General features: G+C 37.0%; 4 protein-coding genes across 10 annotated transcripts in view; 2 read left to right on the forward strand and 2 right to left on the reverse strand.

Moving 5' to 3' along the window:
* Nucleotides 1-37: 37 nt before the first annotated feature.
* On the reverse strand, nt 38-5,140 carry LOC112455203 (L-threonine 3-dehydrogenase, mitochondrial). The gene is made up of 5 exons (XM_025016992.1): nt 4,688-5,140; nt 3,930-4,193; nt 3,205-3,465; nt 1,124-1,390; nt 38-566 (listed from the first exon to the last, which is right to left on the reverse strand). Exons 1-5 carry the CDS (start codon nt 4,860-4,862, stop codon nt 406-408), a joined length of 1,128 nt encoding a protein of 375 aa, XP_024872760.1. The 5' UTR covers nt 4,863-5,140; the 3' UTR covers nt 38-405.
* Nucleotides 3,323-17,827, forward strand: LOC112455200 (protein artichoke). Of its 3 annotated transcripts, none has more exons than XM_025016986.1 (14): nt 3,323-3,411; nt 6,343-6,495; nt 6,562-6,699; nt 7,110-7,667; nt 10,106-10,318; nt 10,396-11,566; nt 11,785-12,491; nt 13,306-13,630; nt 13,881-14,147; nt 14,531-14,684; nt 14,869-15,081; nt 15,352-16,099; nt 16,384-16,751; nt 16,945-17,827. In XM_025016986.1, exons 5-14 carry the CDS (start codon nt 10,155-10,157, stop codon nt 17,463-17,465), a joined length of 4,638 nt encoding a protein of 1,545 aa, XP_024872754.1. In that variant the 5' UTR covers nt 3,323-3,411; nt 6,343-6,495; nt 6,562-6,699; nt 7,110-7,667; nt 10,106-10,154; the 3' UTR covers nt 17,466-17,827. The 3 variants fall into 3 exon arrangements, with proteins under 3 accessions (XP_024872754.1, XP_024872756.1, XP_024872757.1); XM_025016988.1 differs by having other exon boundaries at nt 7,110-7,409; XM_025016989.1 differs by having other exon boundaries at nt 6,609-6,699.
* A 291-nt stretch (nt 17,828-18,118) lies between these two features.
* On the reverse strand, nt 18,119-19,835 carry LOC112455204 (26S proteasome non-ATPase regulatory subunit 7). The gene is made up of 5 exons (XM_025016993.1): nt 19,600-19,835; nt 19,353-19,445; nt 19,085-19,263; nt 18,811-19,014; nt 18,119-18,733 (listed from the first exon to the last, which is right to left on the reverse strand). Exons 1-5 carry the CDS (start codon nt 19,772-19,774, stop codon nt 18,422-18,424), a joined length of 963 nt encoding a protein of 320 aa, XP_024872761.1. The 5' UTR covers nt 19,775-19,835; the 3' UTR covers nt 18,119-18,421.
* Nucleotides 19,836-19,897: 62 nt separating this feature from the next.
* Nucleotides 19,898-22,545, forward strand: part of LOC112455205 (inosine triphosphate pyrophosphatase) — a 4,716-nt gene continuing 2,068 nt past the window's right edge. The window contains exons 1-4 of one of the 5 annotated variants that reach the window (XM_025016995.1): nt 19,898-20,008; nt 20,073-20,228; nt 20,380-20,497; nt 21,912-22,528. In XM_025016995.1, the coding sequence (XP_024872763.1) occupies nt 20,495-20,497; nt 21,912-22,484 (576 nt within the window). In that variant the 5' untranslated portion in view covers nt 19,898-20,008; nt 20,073-20,228; nt 20,380-20,494 and the 3' untranslated portion in view covers nt 22,485-22,528. Of the gene's footprint in view, nt 20,009-20,060; nt 20,229-20,379; nt 20,498-21,911; nt 22,529-22,545 lie in introns of those variants that run through there. The other 4 variants (XM_025016997.1, XM_025016994.1, XM_025016998.1 and 1 more) reach the window with 4 other exon arrangements.

Raw genomic sequence — 22,545 nt, forward strand, 5'->3', positions numbered from 1 at the left:
ATAAAAGTTGATTAATTTTTAGCATAGAATCAATTAACTATCTTGTTTTAGGGTATTACTTAAAATTTCAAAGATGCTCTTCCTCGTTTTCGAAAGGATTTCCGAAATTCAATTATAATACATTTAAAAAGCCTCTTTGTGTAACAAGAAAATCGCTGTATTTTGATTAAATTCCTGAGATATCAGTTATAATTTGTTTGAATTACATTATATAACTTATGGAAATACTGTACGGAAATATTTCAAAACGTATTGACTTTTACATAATTATATTAACTATTGACTTCTTTCACAATTGAAGAACTTCGGTCGAGAGCCATTATTGAATTTTATATAACTTGAAAGTTCGCAAAGCGTACGTCAATTGAAAAAAGTCCGTAACTAGTTATCTATAACTCGACACAATTATACATAGCTATTGACCTCTTTCAATCGATGTTTCGGTAGAAAATTCGTTCTAACGTCTCGTACCATTAACTCCACCAACCTCTGCAGATCATATTTGTGTTTCCATCCCCAATCTCGTCGTGCTTCGCTATCGTCGAAAACTTGTGGCCAGCTTGCCGCTAAAATCAACGTAATGACAAATTATTTTTTTAATCGTACATTACAAATTACAATATCTGTATGAAGTTTATGTACCATAGACGTATATAATAGACTTAGCATTCCCATTGAAGAGCTTCCGGCAAGATGTGGAAGACAGAAGATATACTTGCAGAGACGATTTCTAATAAAATAATAGCGTTTTTTCGACTGGGCAGTGGGCCGGGCGGCCGCCCGCGCCGGATCCGCCGGATTGAATCGCTCCGAAAGTGATTATTGACGTCACTTCGGCAAATCGACCAATGTTATCGCTCGATTTGCCGAAGTGACGTCATTAATCGCAATTAATCGCTCTCGGGTCGATTAAACCCGGCCCGGTCGAAAACGCTATAACATTTAGGTTAGGACTTGGGACACAATTAGATTTTAGAAAAGGAAATTGTCCCTGCAAGCCTCCAAGCATATCTTCTGTCCTTCAGATCTTGCCGGAAGATCTCCAATGGGAATATTGGGAATGCTCAGTCTATTACTTTAATCACTATATACGTCTATGGTAACCTACATATTGCATACGTACCGATGTGCTGTCGTTTATCTGGCTTGTAGGTGATTTTCAAATCCGGTATATACTTGAGGAGCTCGCTGAACAGTTCCTCGGGTGTGAAGCTCATGGCTGTGACATTATAAACTCGTCTACGCAGTAATTCGTTAGGTGTATTCAGAAACTGAAAGAGTGCCGACAGACAATCCTCGATGTATATCATCGGCAGCCTCGTCGTAGGCTCCAAGTAACACTCGTATTTTTTGTTTAACAGTCCCTCGTGAAATACTGCTACAGCGTAATCTGCGAAAGCGTAAAAAAAAAGCATAAAATTATTATCGAATCTCTCTTAAACGTCTTAACATACATACATCTTCGAACAAGATGAAGTAAATAAAATCTGCATAGATAAACAGCAAACGATTATTCTTGAAGGAACTTCTTTATCAATTTAATAATCTATTTTGCTAAATGGAAATTATTGGCCTGTTCGTTTTAGCTGAACTCTCTTGCACGGTCTATCAATCTCTTTTTCTTTTCACGTTGGAGAGAAAAAGAAAAAAGAAGAATCGTGCAAAAAATTCAGCTAAATTATAGAACAGGCCTATATTTCTTTTCATTACTGCACTTTACAATTGATTTTTCTAGAGAGATTAATTTGCGATGACGAAATAAACGCTGATTTACGCGGAGTGCAAAAACGAAATACAATTAATAGAAATGTGCCAATATACGATTGGATTGAATCATCTTTTGCGTCTAATAATATTTTTGAATTTATGTGTACATTTTTCGTTTTGCAAGCTACGCGTCGATTACTGTCAGTTAATCGGTATTGAAATGGAAATCTCAAGCTGAAGTTGGAATAGCACAATCATATAATTATTATAAGTTAAATCGATAATCATTTCGATAATAGTGATGCTAATAAGCCTCTATAAAAGATTTGTTGCGAAAAATATTATGATATAACGTGTTTGTAAAAACATGTTTTTCATCGACGTCAATTTATTGATACTTTACGTTTTAGAAATTAAGAACAATGCAAAAAGAAGCGACCCAGGATCGAAACTCGCTGCATTACTTGCCAGCATATTGTCCTTGAGAAACGATACATTCCGCTATTATGCAGTTATCTTAATCGCGGTTAATGCTCTAGTTCTTCGCGAAAGAAGGTAAGCGATATCAATTTTCAGTTATCAGCCTATATTCTACACGTGGCATTAAGAGTTCCTTAAGCATGAATACGATTATCTTGCTACGAATCGGAAAACTTGAACATGCAACGTTTGTTTGAAGAATATCTCATTTTAATATTTCACGGTTTTTTTATGTATATACATTATTTAAAAAAAAAAACGTAACCAAAAATGTGATGACTCCTATCGTGCATTTAAATACGATTACCTTGCTACGAATCGGAAAACTTGAACACGCAACGTTGAAGAATATCTTATTTCCATATATATAATATATTTCCATAATATATATTTCCATGTATTATATTCCATTAACAGCGATATCTTAAAGGAATAAATGCATTATTTAAAAAGATGTGGCGAATGCTACCTTTAGTGAACAAATCAGATTATACTGTACGTACGTTCGATATTTTGTAAAACATTACAAAATGTATCCACACGTCTCTAGTGTGTTGAAAAGCATTTGTTGAAAAAATAAGTATCTTTAACATAAAATTTTGAATGACATAAATGTCATAAATAGCTAGATAGCAATGTAAAAAATGCATTTCTTTTCATATCATTATCTATTTATGTCATTTTAAATTCTACATTACATGGCATTCATGTTTTACAAAAATGTCGATAAGACGCATGATTATAATAACACAGAGGAAGTCACTGAAAAATTAAACGACGGTCGCAGATAATCACCGTGGCAGTCAACATGTTAACTACAACTTCAATTTTGAAATCAAATGATCAATCGTGTTTAAGCGCCGATGATGCGATAAATTAATAGTTTTCTTTTCTTTAAACAAACGACAGTTTTTTACAGTTTAAAACGCTTAAAAAAAGGTCTGAAAAATTATGTAATCTTTTAAACGTCTTTTTGATGTCTTTTAGAACTTTCCGCTAGCTGGAATGTATCCTCACCGGTGGTACCGCCGCCGGGCGGATCGCTGCTGATTACACCGGGGAATCGGAGGCACCGAAAGTCGAGGCCGAAACGATGATGATAATACTCTCCTAAGAGCTCGGCGTGGACCTTGCTGACACCGTAGATTGTACGAGGTCGTTGCACCGTGACATTCGGGGTGGGATTCCTCGGCGAGTCGGGACCGAACGCGCCGATCGTCGACGGTATAAAGATCCTCAGCTTATACTGCTTCGCTAACTCGATGACGTTGTGCATTCCTGTTAATTGCGAGAAAAACAGATAATGGAGTAATGATTATATACAACGCGAACAGATATTCGCGAAGATTCTGAATGTCTTAAAAAAGACTGTATGTAGCTTTGATTGTGTCTTTTTTCTAAAGCGGTCTCGGTTCTGCCTTTCAGGCATGTGTTTTCCTAAATCGCGATATTATCTATTTTGCTTCGACTGCTATTTTGTGCCCGCTTTCTCCCGGACACTTTCTTCCTTTCGTGATCACGACCGCGTCCATAATTAATATCGTAATGACAAATTCACTCGTCGGCACAGCATTCCATTTCACTTGGACGCAGTTCGCGGAAAACGCACGTCCTCGCACGAGAGGTTTTGCGTTTTATTAAATATTAAAGGAAAGAAACAGGAAGTAATTACGTTACGCTGTTAATAATAATATGACACGCGATCTTGATCGGATGACATGATGACATACGGCTCTCTCTACCTTCGATATTGACTCTGACAGCTAGCGGTACGTTTTGTTCACCGACAGCGCTAAGCAGAGCGCTGAAGTGGATCAGCCAGTCGATTCTGTAGTCCACGACGGTCTTCTGCAGACCCTTGAAGTCGAGGATGTCGGCGAAGATGAAGGGCCCGTTCTCCAAGCTCTCCTCCGACGGCTTGATAATGTCTGACAGTATGACATTCTCATTACCGTAATTTCGACGAAGCAATTTCGCGCATTCCGTGCCCAATTGTCCGAGACCACCTGAACAAAAATCACATGAGAATTTGTTCGATGAAGAAAGCACCTTGCATCTTTTATGATAAAACGCGGATATCAACGTGTAACGTTAGCCTTGTAATATTTTTCTATACACAAAGGATATAATACTTTCTGATAAAATCTTAAGCTGCGAAAACATGTGGTTAAATTTACATATAAAACATCCATCTATCAGATCTTAAATCTGAAAACCCAAGTTCTTCTTAAACGAATTCTTCTTAAAAGAATTGCTTAAGTAATTCTTTTAAGAAATATGCATAATTGGATTAGCAACGTATCAAATGCGACGTGAAAGTATAACAAAGAATAAATACCATAATAAAATAAGAATATAGTTGCGTGCATTTTATCCTTATCACATTAATAGCATGAATTAGCATTTGTCGAGTTATTATCGAGTATAAAATTTATTAGATAGATTAATTCAACAAAAAATGTTCATTAATTATCTCATAAGATGTTATTTCATTGCTCACCTGTTATTAGTATCCGCGGAGGTTTAACTGCATTTCTTGTATTAGCGGAATTAGTTTCCTTGGCATTACCTGTTTCCTTGATCATCTTATTAAAAGGATTGATGGTTACGTGGAAGTTTCTACGAACGTTTCTCGTAAAGTGACACGAGAAGCGAATAATACTTTTGTACAACATTATTCTCAAAATCGATGCACTATTTTATTTTCAAACAAATAAAAGATCTCGTCACGATGTTTATCTTTCTTATCGGTTTTTCTATCTAATATTAAATAATTTCTACATAACAAAAATTTATATTTAAAAAAAGTGTAAAATTGTTCGCACTATTTTAAAGTGTCCACTATGTCAAAAACAAATGACTTTATAAGCATAGAATCTGGAGATTCTCTGCTTATAAGCAGGATTAAATCCTTCCCTGTTGGTGGTCGATAAACAACTGGACGCTCGAGCAATAATTCTACCTTATATCACGGTCCATTTTCAAAACCAGTTACATAGGACACAAATACTGTCTTACCTGTATATCTAATAAAGGCCTGTTCACACTACACTGAGAAAAAAATGTTGTAAATTTGACTAAACTCGTTTAGTTGTAGTGATTTGTTTAATGCAAATATTAATATATTTAAATCAAATATACGTGAGTAATATCAAGAAATTCTGAATCTATTTAAATATAATATTTTTTGAATTAACAAATGTTAGCTTGACAGCCCGTGACCACTGCATTTAGTTGAATCAAATAATATTTCTTTGAATCTACGATTTTTTTTTCTCAGTGTAGGTGGGATCGCGTGGGTACTCACATTACAAAAGGATTTTATTGCAGAAACCATTTGTCATTCTTCTTAAAATAGACAAAAATTGCATCTTCATTTATCTCTCAAATGTAATATATGCTGGATCGTTTTCTCCGTTGCACAAGATTCCGATTTGTTTCATATATATAATAAATATTCGAATAGTTTGCGCCATCGCGATCGCTATCTTCATCGGCAATTAAAAATTCTCAAAAATATCTCGCAGAAGAAATATTCTCAAGATATTCGCGTCAACGACATACTTTGTCAGTCAACATGAGAAAAAGATACTTCTGCTGGATTTCGTGGAGAGAATAAAAACTACATACCGCGGATATATAGTCACACTTCTGCTTAATGTGAACGAATCTTTACATAAAAAGGACTTTAAACGGCTCTCAGTCTTTCCCGATACTATGCATATATACAACTCGTTTGACAACATCAGCCAGAGAATTGTGTTTTTTATTAAAGTTACACCCATTTTAATCACAGAATTTTATTCACAATGACATTTTATAGATACTACGTCAATTTTATCGACTATTTCATCATGGCTATCGTGTTTATATTATTACTTATTTTTTATTAATTTAATTTTTAAATTAAGAGTCTTTAAATATAATTTCCGCATATCCGATCTTGCGACGGCTCTCATTATTTCTTAATTTAATTTTTAACAATATTTAACATAAATTTCGTGGAAGTAATTTTATCGTTACCAATATAGAGAGAATTCCTACTTGTATAGAATTTTTCAATTTTTCTAGAGTTTGTATTTTTTTCGGAAGATTGAATAGATCAAATTCAGAAGTTACATAAATTAATTATTTATCTATGACGTTTGATTGCAGTAATCGATGGAGGCTTGACCAGTACGGACCAATAGCGAGACAATTTTTCCTCGTACGATCCTAAACCGGTTATTGCTCAAAGTCCTGCATAGACGCGAGAGCAAAACATGAGAGCATAAATAAGCCGCTCGTAGATGCCGTATGAATATCAAGGTTGCAAAAGAACTTTCGCTCACATTATATCGATACGCGAGATAAAACCTTCGTAATTTTTCACAGGTGAAGAAAGGATATTAATGACCGATTTTAATGAATGCATTTTAAAGGTGAAGAGAAAGCTGTATCAAGAAAGAAGATGAAGTTCCATAGCTATACAGTTACTTGGAAGTTAACGATCTCGAAATAGAATCTCTATAGGTAACTATGATATTTTACTCAAACTTTATTTGTTATTTAGATATAATCATTATTTATTCACATCATTACATGATCGATTATTGAACGTTATTCACGATCGTAAATGCAGAGAGTGTAAGTCACTAATTGCATAATTCTGAGCGTACCAAATCCAGTTTTCCTAGTGTATACACATAAATAATGTGTACCTTACATCAGCTCCACTGATAGCATATCTGTACGTTTGCATATGGATATATGTATTGCAATAAAATGACTAATTTTTAAATAATCGTGAAGGATTAATGTATAATCGACGTGACACACGCGAATAAATCAAATAAAATTAATAATGGTTTATTTTATGATATTAAGAATTCTCAATTTTCGAAATTAATTAAATTATTGAACATGTCCTTTCTGTTTTCCAGTACCCATTCGAACGAGTTCGATCAGGACGCAATCAACCTAGGTTGCTTCACCAGTGCAACGCGGAAAACGAAAGGGAAGACGATTTTTCACCTGTCGAATTATACACATTCGGCGATCGGTGAGATTTGTGGGGAAAGGGAAGAATTTCCTGGAAGCGTGTCTTCACGGTGGCTGGACACGCACTTCGCAATTCTCCTCGCGTCCCTCCCGCCATCACCCACGCCATGGCACCGTCATCTTCTCCCCTCAACTTTGTGCAGGCCACCACGCTTTTGCGAACAGCTTCTTCAGTGCATTTAGTACGTAACGAGATTACGAAAAGCTATACTCGTGACCACGGAGACGTTGGAAAAGATAAAACGCGTGTGTATGTGTGTGCCCTTGTAAAAAAGATATATTGTTCGTTTTATGCAAGAGAATAGAGTGTAGATAATTTTATATTCATAATTTCCGAAAAGCAAATTTGGTTTTTCTTCGTGGATTTCGTTCTCGCTGAGAAACGTAAAGAATTCTTCAGAAACAAGACGCCGATTTGACGAACACTGTCGATATTGAAGGTAAATGAAAGTTTATGGGCAGAAAATTGACACTATTCAGAATTTTCTTTAAATATAATAAATTTTGATAACACAATAGCAAGACTGGCAATCGCAATTTCGTTAACCGCTCCAAAACTTATTTTTGTTTTGTAGAAATTTACATTATCCAACGCATTCTTTAACTAGTTTGATAATATGATAATATAGAAATGAAAGAAGTCTTCCGTGAAAATAACTAATTTTTGATACATGAATATATATATATATCAGATATTTAAAAAAATTTAAAAATTTTATAAAACAAGTTGCTAGAAATCTACTGCTTGATATTGATTAGTGTTAGTGTACTACGAAAAAGAATGCCCCATAATATAAAGAATACAATCTTCCTCATGCATAGTTGCATAATGATGTAAAATTAGCATTTGCGATAAAAATGAGATGCACGCTTGAGGTCACTGACGGCGAAATATCAAGGAAGTGGATATCACTTTCACTAAAATTGCATCCATAGCTATTCGAGGCCAAACAAACGCTGTTGTTTGATCAAAATTCAGCATTATGATGACGGAATTGAAAGACAATTGGTTGTGCGAGTTACGCGAGAAACCAGTCATGCATTTATCAGTGCATCTTTATTGAGCAATATCTTAGAATAAAAAATTAATACTAATAATAACTTAATATATATATATGTTAAACTATACAAATAAGTTGTATAGTAAAATGTTAATGTAGAATATATAAAATAATGCACTCTAAGGCAAGACTAATATTACCGTTGCTATAATGCTTGAGAGATCTTGAAGAAATCTTTTAATGAGATATATAACCGTTAATAATTATATGCTGCTATATATATATATATATGTATGTACAAATACAAGATGTAATACAAAAACAGATAATATGCTGCAGAAAATAAAAAATAAGTGTTAAGAAATAAGCGAAATAACATTTATTTTTTATTTTCTGTAGCATATTATCCACTTTTGTTTCCCTACGTTTGTTAGCTGCGAATTTTGTTCTGTCAGTCTCGATATTTATAATGCGAAATATTCGATTGTCTCAAAAACGTATATTATATTTCTTCGCAGCAATTAATTTTATGCAACAGTTAATTTTATTCTGTCATCTGAGATTATTGATATCAATGTTTCAACTTCTTTCAATTCTGCGGAAACGTCTTGAGATGCGGAAACAGATACATCAAGACAGATCTATTCGTTAACGCAACGCGTACAATGCAACTTTGAATCGTTTTATCATAGATTGCGCTATATCGACGTTATTCACGTGCGAATAGCTTTTCAGGCCGCCCGATTGTTTCCTTCTTCTTAAAGGCTGACGCATTACGAAATCCACGTTTTTCTGCATGTCAGGATGCTCGTGGTAAACGCCTTTATCTTTTTATTTTAGTGTTCACACAAACTTTTTGTCTTAATGTTCGCGTTGATTACAATTTTATTTTATGCAAAATGTTATCTTGTTAAAATATTACGTATAAGTAAAACAAAAACAGTTGATGTGTTCAGAAAAGAAAAATATTATCTCTTAACATAATTTCAAATGTAAGTACATATATATATATATATAATTGTATGATTATATACAATTGTATAATCTTACAAAATAATAATGCTATCCGAGGAACACAAAGGTTACTTCAAAATACAGTGTACTCAAAGTATAATAATTTTCTCAAACTTTCTCTCTCTCCGAAGTGCGAATTTTTAATCCTAATCCGACTCACCCTCCAGTTTTACTCGCCGGTCATCACTTTATACATCAGAAGCGCGGTCGCGCGACGACAATTATTACGGACAATGATTGTCCTAGCGGTCTTTAACTTCGCTTACGGTACGGGACATCAATTTTGTCGTCTGCGACCGTGACGTGTGTACACGCGTACACAGTGCGTGGCATCGTGCTCAGGATACAGAGGCGTACCGTGACGTCCCCAAGGGCTCTTAACATCTAAAATCCCACCAAACGGTGGTTGTTTCGCTAACGAGATTTCTAATCTTAGCCGCGCATTCGTCATCTCGTATTCGCGGAAACGCTGCGCAACTTTTGACATGTCGAAACAGCGACATTCGTTACTGTTATAATTTCCTTAATGAGTCTTTTGGCAACAGTTTGCTAAATACAATTAGGTGTCAAAAGATCGACTCATTAAGGAAATGATAACAGTAAGCGCAAAATCGCGTGTAACAGCGACTTCACAGCTCACGATGGATCTGTAAAAAAGACTAAGAAAATCCGAATATTCTTATGTATTGTGCTGCTCAATCTAAAAAATTAACGATTTAGAAAGATTTCGAATATGAATTTTAATTATCAACTTGTAAAACACATATAGCTCTGAAGAGCTAGATTTACTTTTTCCCGATGTTTGTTGATTCTCTTATTCCTGCAAATTCGTCCGTTCGCGTACGAATGCACGCGTATTCCAGAAAATGCGGAACTGGTGCTCGCGGTCATAGACTACGGTCCAAATGCGCGATGGTCGGGCCGTCGGAGGGCGGTGGGCTTTTGATAGTTGGCTGGCTCCTGGCACTCCGTTCCATCGGTGCCGGTGCCCAGTTAGATCCGGATTACGGATGTCCGCTTCAAGAGAGGATACTGCCATGCAGATGCTCCACGCGCGATATGGAAGTTCAGATATGGCAAGTTTACATGACCGGATATGTAATCCCGAGAATTTCAATGAATGAACAATCTTCAACGCTATAAATTCGCACAGGTGTAGCCACAGCGAGTTACCAAAGGTCCTGGAAGGTCTGCAGGCAGTCAGCCACTATATGGACCGACCGGTGGACGAATTGATCTTGGAGAACAACAACCTGCCCAGTTTACCCGGCAAGGTGTTCGCGACTTTACGAGTTCTGCGCTTGATGCTGCGAAACAATCGTCTCGAAAGGGTGTCCTCCGGCTGGCTGGAAGGTCTACACGACTCATTGCTGGAACTGTTCATCGTCGAGCCCGATCTGCGGTCTCTACCCGTAGACAGTTTAGAAAATCTGCAAGGTGTCGAGGCGGTGACGCTACAGAGTCGCGTGATGAAGCGACTACCGAGATTCTCCGGCCTGCCGAAGCTGAGGTATCTTCAGATCAACTCTCCGGCTTTGCTGGAACTCGTCCCGAGGAACTTTCGGGACGTTCCCAATCTGGAGCAGCTGCACGTGTTGGGTAGTCCGAGACTGACCAGACTGGAGGCCGGGCTTCTTCGAGGTCTGCCTCGACTAGAACTGATCAACATCACCGATTCCGGAATCCACTGGATTCATCCGCGGGCCATGATTAATCTATCGGAGCTCAAGGAGATCTCATTGGTTGGAAACGCCATAATCGACGCCGGTATGGTCGGTCGCGCGTGTATGGATCTCCCGTCACTGTCGGTGATACGTCTGGATCGAAATCGCATCAATCGCCTGGGCGAAGGCTCCTTCGTTGATCTTCCCGTTTTGTCGCGACTCTATCTGTCGCGCAATCACATCACCGAGATATTCGCCGGAGCTTTTCAGGGGGTACCAGTTCTTAAGTCTATAGACCTGAATCACAATCTGATTCATCGCATCCATCCGGAATTCTTTCCGCAACGGATAGGAAACGCGTTGGAAGAGATATGGCTGATCAATAATGATCTTAGTCACGTGGCCGAGATACGATCGGTGCTTGAGGCTCTGCCAAGGCTGAAGTTCCTAGACGCCAGTCACAATCAGTTAGAGGAAATACCCTTCGGTGCTCTAAGAGGCCATTCCACTTTGGAGAGGCTCCATCTGAATCATAACAGGTTGGCGTTTTTGCAAAGAGAAACGTTCACGGCGATGCCGGCGCTCAGGGAGCTCAGACTGAAGAACAATTCTTTATCAAATCTGCTGGAGGCTCCCTTTTGGAATTTGCCAGCGTTAAAGGTAAAATTCCTTAAATATTTTAGTTTTAATAAAATTTTATTTTTTATTTTAATTAAATATTAATATTACACGAATTTTATGCAATCATTCATTACTCTTCAATAATTTATTAATTTCGAATTCAGCTTCGATTCTTTCTTAAAAGTAAAATTAAATATCGTTGATATTTTATTACTACTGCTGCTTCTGCATCGATTACGATCAGTACTTAATTCCAGGGTCTGGATCTTTCGGAGAACTATTTCCGTCACGTAGAACCACGTTTGTTCACTAATCTACCAAATCTCAGACGGCTGGATCTTAGCGGTAACGCCATAGGGCTCATCGAACCCGAGTCCTTTCTGGGCACACCAGTGCTGGAGCACGTCAATATCTCCGGGAACGCCTTGTCCGTTCTTCATCCCTTAACGTTCCGACACCTAACAAACTTATACGAGCTTGACGTCGGTTTGAATCGTATGCTGGAAGTGGTCCCTGGTTTACCGAAGGACATCGAACATCTTCACATGCCCAAGAACCGTATTGTCGCGTTGCCAACGGTGTCCTCTCAGGATCTAGCTCTACCTGCCCTACGATCGTTGGATTTAAGCTCGAACGGGATCGAGAGAATTTTGCCTGGCGCCCTGGCTGACTTGCCGAATTTGAGAAAATTGAATCTAGGCTATAACGCTCTAAGACTCCTGGACGACGGCGTTTTCGACGGACTCACGGGATTGGAGCAGCTAGACTTGAGGTGCAACCGGCTGGTCACGTTGCACGGACGAAGCTTTCGACCTCTGAAATCGTTGATGGACGTGAATCTTCGGGGCAATCGAGTGGAGGTTCTGCGACCTGATATTTTTCAAGAGAATACGAGACTGCAAAGAATTGACTTGAGTAGAAATAATCTCGCACAAATTCCTCACGCCACCTTCACCAACACCAGGTAAGAAATTCAACAATTTTAATTTTAATATATTTGCAGTTTATTTTTAAACGTGATGTTTATTATATGATATTTGCTTCTTGCTTTTACATACATATATTAAAATCACGTAGAAATCATGTTAAATTCACATAAAAAATATTAAAATGCATCATTTTCAGTTTATTCCAATTTTTAATTACCAAAATTTATTTAAGTATATCACGTTTATAATAATAGGAGTAATTTTCCCCTTTGTATGTTTATTTTGCGGTCTCGTATTATAGTGGAAAAGTAGTTTCACTCGTGGTTACTTGGTTGCATCACTCTTAACTTGGTACCTTAGAAAGTTCTTCGTGCACACGCTAATATCTCTTTCTCGTCGTTGTGTAGCATCGGCCTGGCGTGTCGACTAATTTGACTGGATTTTATACGCGATTTTATTTAATCTCGTCCATCAAGTTTAACTTGATCACATCGATCAAATTCAATGTACTTTAAAAGATATGCTTTAATTTAATTTAAATCTGAATCTCAAACGCATTTTCTCTAACGCATCTTCATCATAATTTTCTCCCAGATTGACTAATATTCAAGATAGACATGTTATATGTATATATTTGCGATTAAACTTAAATTGATAAATATTAATAAACGATTAAATATAATAAATTATTTAATTTTTGTTTAAAACGCTATAAATAATGCCGTGAAAGAAGTTTGAAGGATATTTCATTTTTTCGTACATCTTTAAACGTCTTTCATGCTTTTACTTCGGAGAAAGATTTATTTAAGCATCCTGCATCCAAAACGATAACATCAATGTCAATTACAGAGACCTTCGTGAATTGTACGCATCGCACAATACTTTGACCGAGTTACCCGGATCGCTGCACGGCTTAACGGCTCTACGAGTCCTCGACTTGAGCTTCAACAAGCTGAACATCCTATCTCCGGAAACGCTAAGCAGTCTGTCGTCCTTGTTGGAGTTGAAACTGGTTAGAAACCATATACGGGAGCTGCGGGAGGGTGCGTTCGACGGATTGCCGCGATTGTCCCTGATCGATCTCGAAAACAATGATCTCAGGGTGATCGAGAGAAACGCAATCAGAGCGTTACCGGAGTTGCAGGCCGTCCGACTCGGCAGGAATCGATTGCAGGTAATAATAGTTTCACGGTCACCCACAATTGTAAAATAATAATTCATGTCAGATTAATATCTCTAGACAAAACATCACTATATATTTTGTCAAATACGAGTAGAAAGTTTCAAATTTGTTATTATAAAGAATTTTCAGAATGTATCGAAAATATACTACGTATCATTGTCTAATTTTTATATTTAATAAATTTTATAAATATATTGTGCTAAATGATTAAGGATCCAACATAATGTACATGGTTTTACAGTCCATCCCCAGCGGCGCTTTCACCGAATTACCGCTGCTACAGAGCGCGGAACTTCAGGAGAATCGGATTCAGGAAATTGCTAGTAATGCCTTCATTAACGTGCCACACTTACTTTTCCTTAATCTAAGTCACAATCACCTGCCGGACTTGGAGTACGTCGGTCTGGAGGGCCTTCGCTCGTTGGAGGTCCTTGATCTCAGTTACAATCGGTTATCCAGAGTTTCCAGCGACAGTTTGGCAGCTATGGAGTGGCTGGTGGAATTAAAGGTAATTATAGCGAAAATTTCAAGATTTTATGAGATCGATTTTAAAAGAATAGATTATTATCTCTTTACAGTGTATATTTCATGTTTTTTAAATATTTTTTTTACGTCGTCATCAGAAATTTAAAACAACTGCGATACAATTTGTAAAAAATTTATCTGAATTAACTTGCAAAATATCACAAAATAACACAATGAGAGTGCGAGAGTCTTCGCTAATAAAGAAGAATACTTTCTCGTCGAGAGTGAAACTCCTGCGTGAACCATGGTGCGAGACGGGCCGTTCTGCTGGCGGAGCAATTATTCGTATACCTGCATCGTTAATTAGGGAGATAGCTGAGCCGCTTTACATAGCCGCCTTACGACCGTTTTCCTTTCTGCATGCAGATGGACAACAATCGCATTTGCGCCGTGCACGGTTCGCCTTTCGACGATATGCCGAGATTGCGGGTACTGAGCCTGCGAAGCAACCGGATGACTGCGGTCTCTGAGAACGCTTTCAAAAGGCTGCGATCGAATATCGCTGTCTTGGATATCGACGGTAATTTAGAATATAGATTAAATTAATGATAATTATATAAAAACCCGTATTTAAATCAATTATAATTGATAGCGTTAGGATTAAATATTAATTTGCATCAATTTCTTTTAAAGAAAGCCTCGATATCTACATAATTCGTCAATACGTTTTTTTTATTTATATTTTCTTTTTATTTCTGAGAAAGGAAATCCACTGTCCTGTTCTTGTGGCATGCTTTGGTTGCGAGGATGGCTACAGCAGGCTTCCTCGGAGGGTCCTAGATGCGCTGATGGTTCCCTCTTCAAGGAGCTCAGATTATCGCGACAGGACTGCCAGCGGGAGAGATACGTGGAACTGGTTCACCCAGGATGCGAGACTGAAATGATTAACGTTGCGACGCCTTCGGTTTCCTCATCCGGTAAATTCACGAATAATCCGAGTAAAATAAATTAATTAGCGACCCAAAAAAATCAAGATTTAATTTTTCATCAATGCTAAATTATTACACTGTTTTATTTATTCGACGATATCAATTGCATTTCAAATATATAATATATTCAAATATATAAAAAAGATTTTTAAAAATATATACAATATATATCTATGAATTTAGAATTCATAAATTAGAAGGAAAACAATTTCAACAAACAGATTATATTATTTATTAAGTTATATTGAATTTTGCCAGCATTTGGGATTACAGAGACAATACCACTGTGGATGAATCTAAAAGATTCCTCCACGCAGAAGCCTTCTGTTTCCCAGGACTCCGATTACTTCTACCAGTACGTAGATTATCAGGATAACGGAAGCGATACGAGCACGTTACTGCCTAGCGTGTCTACCATCAGCGCACCTACCCAGACCGTGAAGATCATTCATCCGCCGCCGCCAACGCAGAAGCATCAGAAAAACGCCACATCACCAATAAAGAAGAATCCTATGATGCCACCGTCGCCCAGCAGCTCCGGTTTCACCTTCTTCGGCCTACCGCTGCCGAATTTGAACTTCAATTTGTGGGGAAATTCAGGCAGGAAGGCGGAGAGGAAGGAGTCATCGTCGGATAGACCCGGCCGAGGACGTTACAGATCTTTTCCGCCCACAGAACCGGAAATTCACAGGGGTGGGTTTCTGCCTCTACCGCGCGGCCAAAGTGGATTCGTGCCGATTGCCGATCCTAGATTGACGTACGAGAAACAGGCGAAGCACGAGAATACTTCAAAATCGCTGAATGTAAGCAATACATCGGTACAGGAGGAACGTCCTTCTCGGAAAAGCGGAAACAGTACCGTGACCAAGGTGGAAAAAATTATTTCCAAGTCCGGGAAACCGAGAACGAGCTTCCGAGAAAGGGAAGAATTACCTACTACGTCAACATTCGTTCGATCGACTGGTTTTGAATCTCACAAGATTTTGTCCAACGTCAATAAAACCAGGTAAATGTCAAAAAAGAATTTTTTTATGTAACTTTTTAAATTTAACATACAACACTCGGGATAGGATATCTTTCAAATTCTTTAGTCAATTAAGATAAAATTCTTTTTTAATTAATTCTCAAGATGGTTTAGTTTTAATATATATATGTGCATTAATTTTTTTAAATGTATTCAATTATTTAATTTTAATTAAAAAAAAATTAAATTTTAAATTGCCTTAAATTGAATACTATTATATCGATACTTGCTTTCAGCTAATCTTTAAACGTTGTTTCTCTGCTTAGCCTTAACACATCAAATGTAGTGAAAAATAGTGCATCAATAATCGTGGAGGAGGATTCATCGCAAGAAGCTTACGAAACATCGGTGTCCACCGAGATTTACGACGGCGAGAGTTTAGAAATAAATACGGAAGACACTAAATTCATAGAGAAGCCCCAGATGGAAGTCGCTAACAGGATAGTTTGGACCACACCAAAAGCAGTAATAGCGGAAACGAAAAAAGCTACAATTACCAAGGAAACTGTGACTGCAGCGGTGGAAGTAATACCGGCAAATGAAAACGGATCCAAAGACTGGGCCTTAGAAATATCTGAATATGACAAAGATCCGATCTTTTTAAGCAGTACAGTTGACTCTCACGAAAAACCTGGTGAGAGTTTATATCTTAATAACATTAATATAATTTAATTTTAAAATGTTTGATACGTGTGTATATTTCGTCGTAAGAGTTCTCAGAGATGTATTTGCAATTAAATTTCTGCTGCGATAAAATTTATTTTAAAGTTAAATTTTTCGTATCGTAGTTCACTAAACATCTAATAAAAATATTTTATTTATTGCAGACAATTCGGATATTGTGATAAAAATAGATGCAGAGCCGATTCCGCGCTTTTCAGCAACCACAACGTCTTCTACATCACATCCACGGCCCAAAGAAACCACGACTACGACTTCTCGAGGGACGGAGGCATCCGCTTTGTCCGCGCTTCTGATCCCGGGGGGACAAGTGCCGTCTTCAGGACCCGTGGTAAATTTACGCCCGCTTGGCAGATCTACGATAACTAAAGTTGCCTCGCCGTACATCAGCTACAATGCCGAGCAATCCAGGGAGAAGCAGAAGTCGATTGCCGGCGCTGCTCAGAGAAGTGAGATCACTGATGAGACGACGATTGAAAGCCAGAACGAGGCGTTCGTTGTCGATGATGAAGCCAAAGTGATAGACAACAGTCCTTTCAATTGGTACTTCCAGCATTACAACGATACGAATTTGGAACCTTATGTGGGCATAGCTTATAGCGGTGCCGCAAAAATCGAGACTTATCGATGGCTCCTTTTGTTCATTTTCTTCAGCATTCTGATATAAAAAAAAGTTTAGAATTTACAGCGGACTGTAGATGATTTTTAAATAGATAATCGCTGAATCATACGAGAAATCAAATATATTGTAATATTTGTTAATAAATGCCGTGGTATGTGGATGTTTAAGTCACAAATCATATAATACATATACAATCGATCATGCAACGTATATGATTATAAAGAGATTTACATATTTATATATATTCCGCCTGTATGAAGCATACGGTTGTACATGTACAAAGATCATACATACATATATTATATATCTGTGTTTTTGTATATTCTGTTTGGTAAAGTATAATATTTTAGGAAAGCATTTCTATATCCGAGATAATAAATTAATAAAACGGTATAAGTAAAAGATCATTTTTTATTATTAATGTAATATTTTCTCTTAATAGAATGACTTGTATTTCCTAAAAAATACATTATCAATATCTATCACACATGTTAATTGAAACTTAAATTTTAAGCAACACGCCTTGAAGCAATTTAAAAGAATACATAAATTGTTTGTTATTAGTTGAGTAATGATTGAAATCAAGAGAAAATAAATAATTGTGTCTTGTTACATATAGAATACTAGTTTATATTAATAGATTGTTACTTAAAACGCTGAAAATATTGTAATAATTACAATATTCTGTAAAAAATGTCTTAATTCTAAATTTTTCGATATATTTACTACATCATTCATTACATTCAAAATACAGAAGTGTCGAGTTACCATTTATTTCTTTTCTCTTGCGCCTAATATATTAAAAATTCACAGAATTATGCCAGAACCGTTGGGGAATCAATTTGCCGTTTCTAATACATATTTAAACTGTCATTATTTATAAGTGGGATATAATTCTGTACAAATAGTGAACAGGCTTGACTATTACACACAGAGTCATTAATTGTCCTCAACTTTAACAGTCTCAATCTCGCAGCTGAGCAAGCTCAGAAATGCTCCGATCACTGATTCTTAGCTTTCGCCTTTTCCTCCCCTTTCTTCTCCTCTTCCTTCTTTTCTTCCTTCTTCGTGTCCTTCTTCCCGTCCGTTTCTTTTTTCTCAGCGTCACGATTGGTTAGCTTATTGTTAATTAAATTGTGCAACGCTACTATGGACCTAACTAACGCTGCCAGATATACAACCAGCATCTGATCGTTTGTCTTGACATATAACGAATCGACGAAGCTACTTTGAGTCATATCCGGTAACAAATTAAAGATATCCTGTAGCTGATAAACAATTTGATGATTTATAGGTAATTTTCCATTGCCAACCTGCAAAAAGTATTTATTTGAGTGATCCTATCTCCTGGCGATATTAATACAAAGCAATTTCAGAAATTAATATATACCTGAAGCAGATAATCTCTAATTTCCCGGATTTGTTCGTGAAGACCTTTTAAGCCAAGTAGTTGATTTGTAATTCTTTGACTGAGAGTACCAACTGTAGTGTCCTTGATGTCTCGTAATAAATGCTCTACTCCAACCTCTTCCGCTTCTTCAGCTCCAATTTCGCTTGGAATGTGCTCAAAAGTTTTGGAGGTAGGAGAGCCATCCTGTGAATAAAATTCTTGTTACGTGTTCATTTTTTCTTTTTCAAAACAGACATTATATATGTAAACGTACATCATGCACTTCTTCAACTGCTTGATACGCCTCGGTGGGAAGTCCGAGATCTTTCGGCTTGGCGTCGATAATGACCAAGACTGAATTAGGACAGTATCTTCTTATTAGTTCGTTGATGGCAACGTCATTTTGATGTAGTTTAGGCCCAGTGTGGTACCAGCCTACTACCTTCTCACGAGCTAAGAGTCAACAAATAGGATATCGCAATTAGAATTCTCGCTCCAAGTAAAATCTACAGAATTTGCATAAACTAGTCATAGGTCTTTACCATTGACTTTCTTGAACATTCCGTACATATTTTCAAGGTAATCATGGTCGAGGAACCATACACTTTTATCCTTGTCATCCTCGTCAAAGGGTACTGAAAAACACAAGCACGTTTATCTCTTTATATCGCACTCAGCTTCGAAGGTAAGGACATTTATTCCTCTAAGCATTTGTGAGCGTTAACAAAAGCAGAATGGCTGCAAACGCGAACGTTTTGAGAAACGTTGTAACGTGTAGCCCGTCCTAACCTGCAAAGCTGTTCGACACGTCCAGGATCCCCTTGGCCCTCCAGCAGCCCAGGAGTACGCCGACCACTCTTTTTTGATTTCCGATTTTTCCCATGCGATTAAAGTGATCCACCACGCTCAACAGCACCAGTGGGTGGACGACAACCTTGGTTGTCAATACCTCTTGACTCGGCATTTTTGACAAACTCGAAACGACGTATATACTGCTACACTACTGACACTACTGCAGCCGCCGCGCCGCCGCCGCCACCGTGCCCGCCGTCGATCGCGGTCGGTAACAAGAATAGCATGTCGTACGTCAACTACGTCAAGTTCATCGAAGCGCCGTACGCGGACAAGGAGAAAAAAACGTCGATACTTGTGTTTTTTTGCAATGTGAAATAGCATAAGATAATTCTAGATGTGGAAGGTAAAATATTATATTATAGTTGATTGCTTTCAATTATAAATAATTGAAGTAGTTTTCCATTTAGTTGATGAACGAGGACAACGTGCCTTTCGCGATTCATCCGAGTGAAGTTGGCCAGCTTGATCGAGAAAACAACGTTGCACGCGCTGGCTGCAGTTTTCTTGGTTAGGAGCGACAACGAGCTTTAACGTAAAAGTATTACGATTTTTCAATCGAGAAGGTAAGAGTTTTCTTTTTCGCATCAAAGGTCTATATCTAATAGAGATGGTTTATTATTTGGAATACGTCATATTCACATTATTTTGAGATCAAATCATGGACAGAAGTCCAGCGTGTCGAAGTGCATAACATGTTTACATGTATTGTTCTAGACAAGAAAGCTGCCAATCTGAAAGATGTGAAAAGCGCGCGGAATCGAGGAAAGACTAAATGCTGAGAACATATAATCTATAATAAAATTATAACAAAATATAAAAATGTCATTCTATGGTAATTAAAGTAAATTTAAAAAAATTTTTTTTTACTAATATTTCCAATTTATTAGAATTTTAAAGTAAAAAATATCTTATCCAATTTTGTAAAATTGAAACTAAAATGGTTAACTAATTTTTTACAATATAAAGCACACTGATTATTACAAAATGGGGAAATCTTGTTAATGAGAAGAATAAACGGTGAAGATATAATTTACATATAATAAAATTATAACAAATAACAGTATGAAAATGTCATTCTAAAGTAATTTAACTAAATCTTTAACTAATACATACAATTTAAAAGTAGAAATCCAATGTAAAATATTGTGTTAAATTTTGTAAAGAATAACTGAAGTTAAAATAGTTGACTTATTCTTTACAATATAAAGCAGACTGAATTATTACAAAACGTGGAAATCCTGTTAATGAGAATATACACATTTTTTTCTAAATCTTTCTATATATTTTTTTTATTTTGTAATAACTTACTGGATTTTATATCAAAGAAATCGTAGTTTAGAACTATTTTTTACAGAATTTGATAATATAAATGTAAAAGTAAAATTAACACGTTTGTATTAATAATAAACAAAAGAGACAGGGCTGGCGAACAAAGCTGGATGTTAGTGCTTAAGATATGCATATATAAATTAGTAACAGTAAAAGCTTAAGATATATTATACATTAGTAATATTAAAAGCAAACGTTTCAATCTTTAATATGGTTATCATGAGTGTGCAAATGTACGGATACTACAAGTTATTTTAACGGAAAGACGCAAATTGTTTAGAGTTGTATTCCAACGAAAAAAAACTTAGATTAATCACGCATTATAATTAAGCTGATATATTACATATGTATGTGACCTTGTTTTGAGAGACTCCTTTTTTGTTAGAGTCGAAAAGGATAAAGTGATAGTGTACGAGACCCGTGAATGTGAGATCGTGCAAAGTAGCTATAATAGCTATTTTAAAATTCTGACTAATTTTATCGAATCTCTCATAGTACGGGTTTTATGTGCACGATATATTCACGTGTCTCGTACACTATCACTCCGATCAGAACCGTGAGAACAATGGACATTCTTTTCGACTCTAAGAGACTCACACGTACATATGTAACGTATCGGCTTAATTATAATGCGTGATTAATCTTAGTTTTTTTCGTTGGATGCAACAATTCTCAACAATTTGCGTTTTTCCGTTAAAATAATTCATTATATCCTTACATTGCTGGATATACGCATATAAACATCCAACCTTGTTCGCTAGCTCTGTCCTTTCATTTTATTTGACAATATAATATTATGTCAACCGTAAGTCGACGGTGTGTTCCTAGTAGAAAAAGATTTTTTCAACATTAATCATAGAAATTTTAGTTAAAATAATACACGCCTTACTTGACGCTCTACGTGTCTTCTGTTGCAGAATATGTCGCTGTCAATAGTGTTCGTAACGGGCAACGCGAAGAAGCTGGAGGAGTTTATCGCCATTTTAGGGAAAGACTTTCCTCGATGGATAACGAGCAAGAAGATCGATCTGCCCGAGTATCAAGGCGAGGTAGACGATATATGTCGCGACAAGTGTCGGGCTGCGGCGAATCTAATAAAAGGTCCGGTGATCATCGAAGATACCTGTCTCTGCTTCAATGCGCTGAAGGGCCTTCCGGGGCCTTACATCAAGTGGTTCCTCGAGGCACTGGGCCCCGAAGGACTTCACAAGATGCTCCACGGATTTGAGGACAAATCGGCGGAAGCGGTTTGCACGTTCGGTTACTGCTCCGGCGAAGGCTCGGAGGTCCACCTATTTCAAGGCCGAACTCAGGGCACTATTGTGAGTCCGCGAGGTTCCAGGGATTTCGGTTGGGACCCTTGTTTTCAACCTCTGGGCTACGATAAGACCTACGCGGAGCTGCCGAAGGAAGAAAAGAACAAGATTTCTCATCGCAGCAAGGCGATAGAAAAACTAAAAGATTATTTGATAAAAAATGAGAAGAGTTAATTTATTTCAATAGGTATGTAATAAAATTACTATTCCTCCCATAATCCTTGTTGTCTTCTAT

Source organism: Temnothorax curvispinosus, unplaced genomic scaffold (genome assembly GCF_003070985.1).
Source record: "Temnothorax curvispinosus isolate PA1 unplaced genomic scaffold, ASM307098v1 QBEX01005876.1, whole genome shotgun sequence".
In the NCBI taxonomy this organism is placed as follows: Eukaryota; Metazoa; Arthropoda; class Insecta; order Hymenoptera; family Formicidae; genus Temnothorax; species Temnothorax curvispinosus.

Bases quoted from the DNA above. Each gene is read 5' to 3' on its own strand.
- LOC112455203 (XM_025016992.1), bottom strand. From the start codon at position 4,862: ATGTTGTACAAAAGTATTATTCGCTTCTCGTGTCACTTTACGAGAAAC. The intron at 4,194-4,687 runs GTGAGCAATGAA...ATTTTTGTTCAG, and splicing joins TCCGCGGATACTAATAACAG to GTGGTCTCGGACAATTGGGC. The intron at 3,466-3,929 runs GTAGAGAGAGCC...CGCAATTAACAG, and splicing joins TGTCAGAGTCAATATCGAAG to GAATGCACAACGTCATCGAG.
- LOC112455200 (XM_025016986.1), top strand. From the start codon at position 10,155: ATGGTCGGGCCGTCGGAGGGCGGTGGGCTTTTGATAGTTGGCTGGCTC. The intron at 15,082-15,351 runs GTAAATTCACGA...GAATTTTGCCAG, and splicing joins GCCTTCGGTTTCCTCATCCG to CATTTGGGATTACAGAGACA. The intron at 16,752-16,944 runs GTGAGAGTTTAT...TATTTATTGCAG, and splicing joins TGACTCTCACGAAAAACCTG to ACAATTCGGATATTGTGATA.
- LOC112455204 (XM_025016993.1), bottom strand. From the start codon at position 19,774: ATGCCGAGTCAAGAGGTATTGACAACCAAGGTTGTCGTCCACCCACTG. The intron at 19,446-19,599 runs GTTAGGACGGGC...TGTGTTTTTCAG, and splicing joins CGTGTCGAACAGCTTTGCAG to TACCCTTTGACGAGGATGAC. The intron at 18,734-18,810 runs GTATATATTAAT...TACTTTTTGCAG, and splicing joins TTAGAGATTATCTGCTTCAG to GTTGGCAATGGAAAATTACC.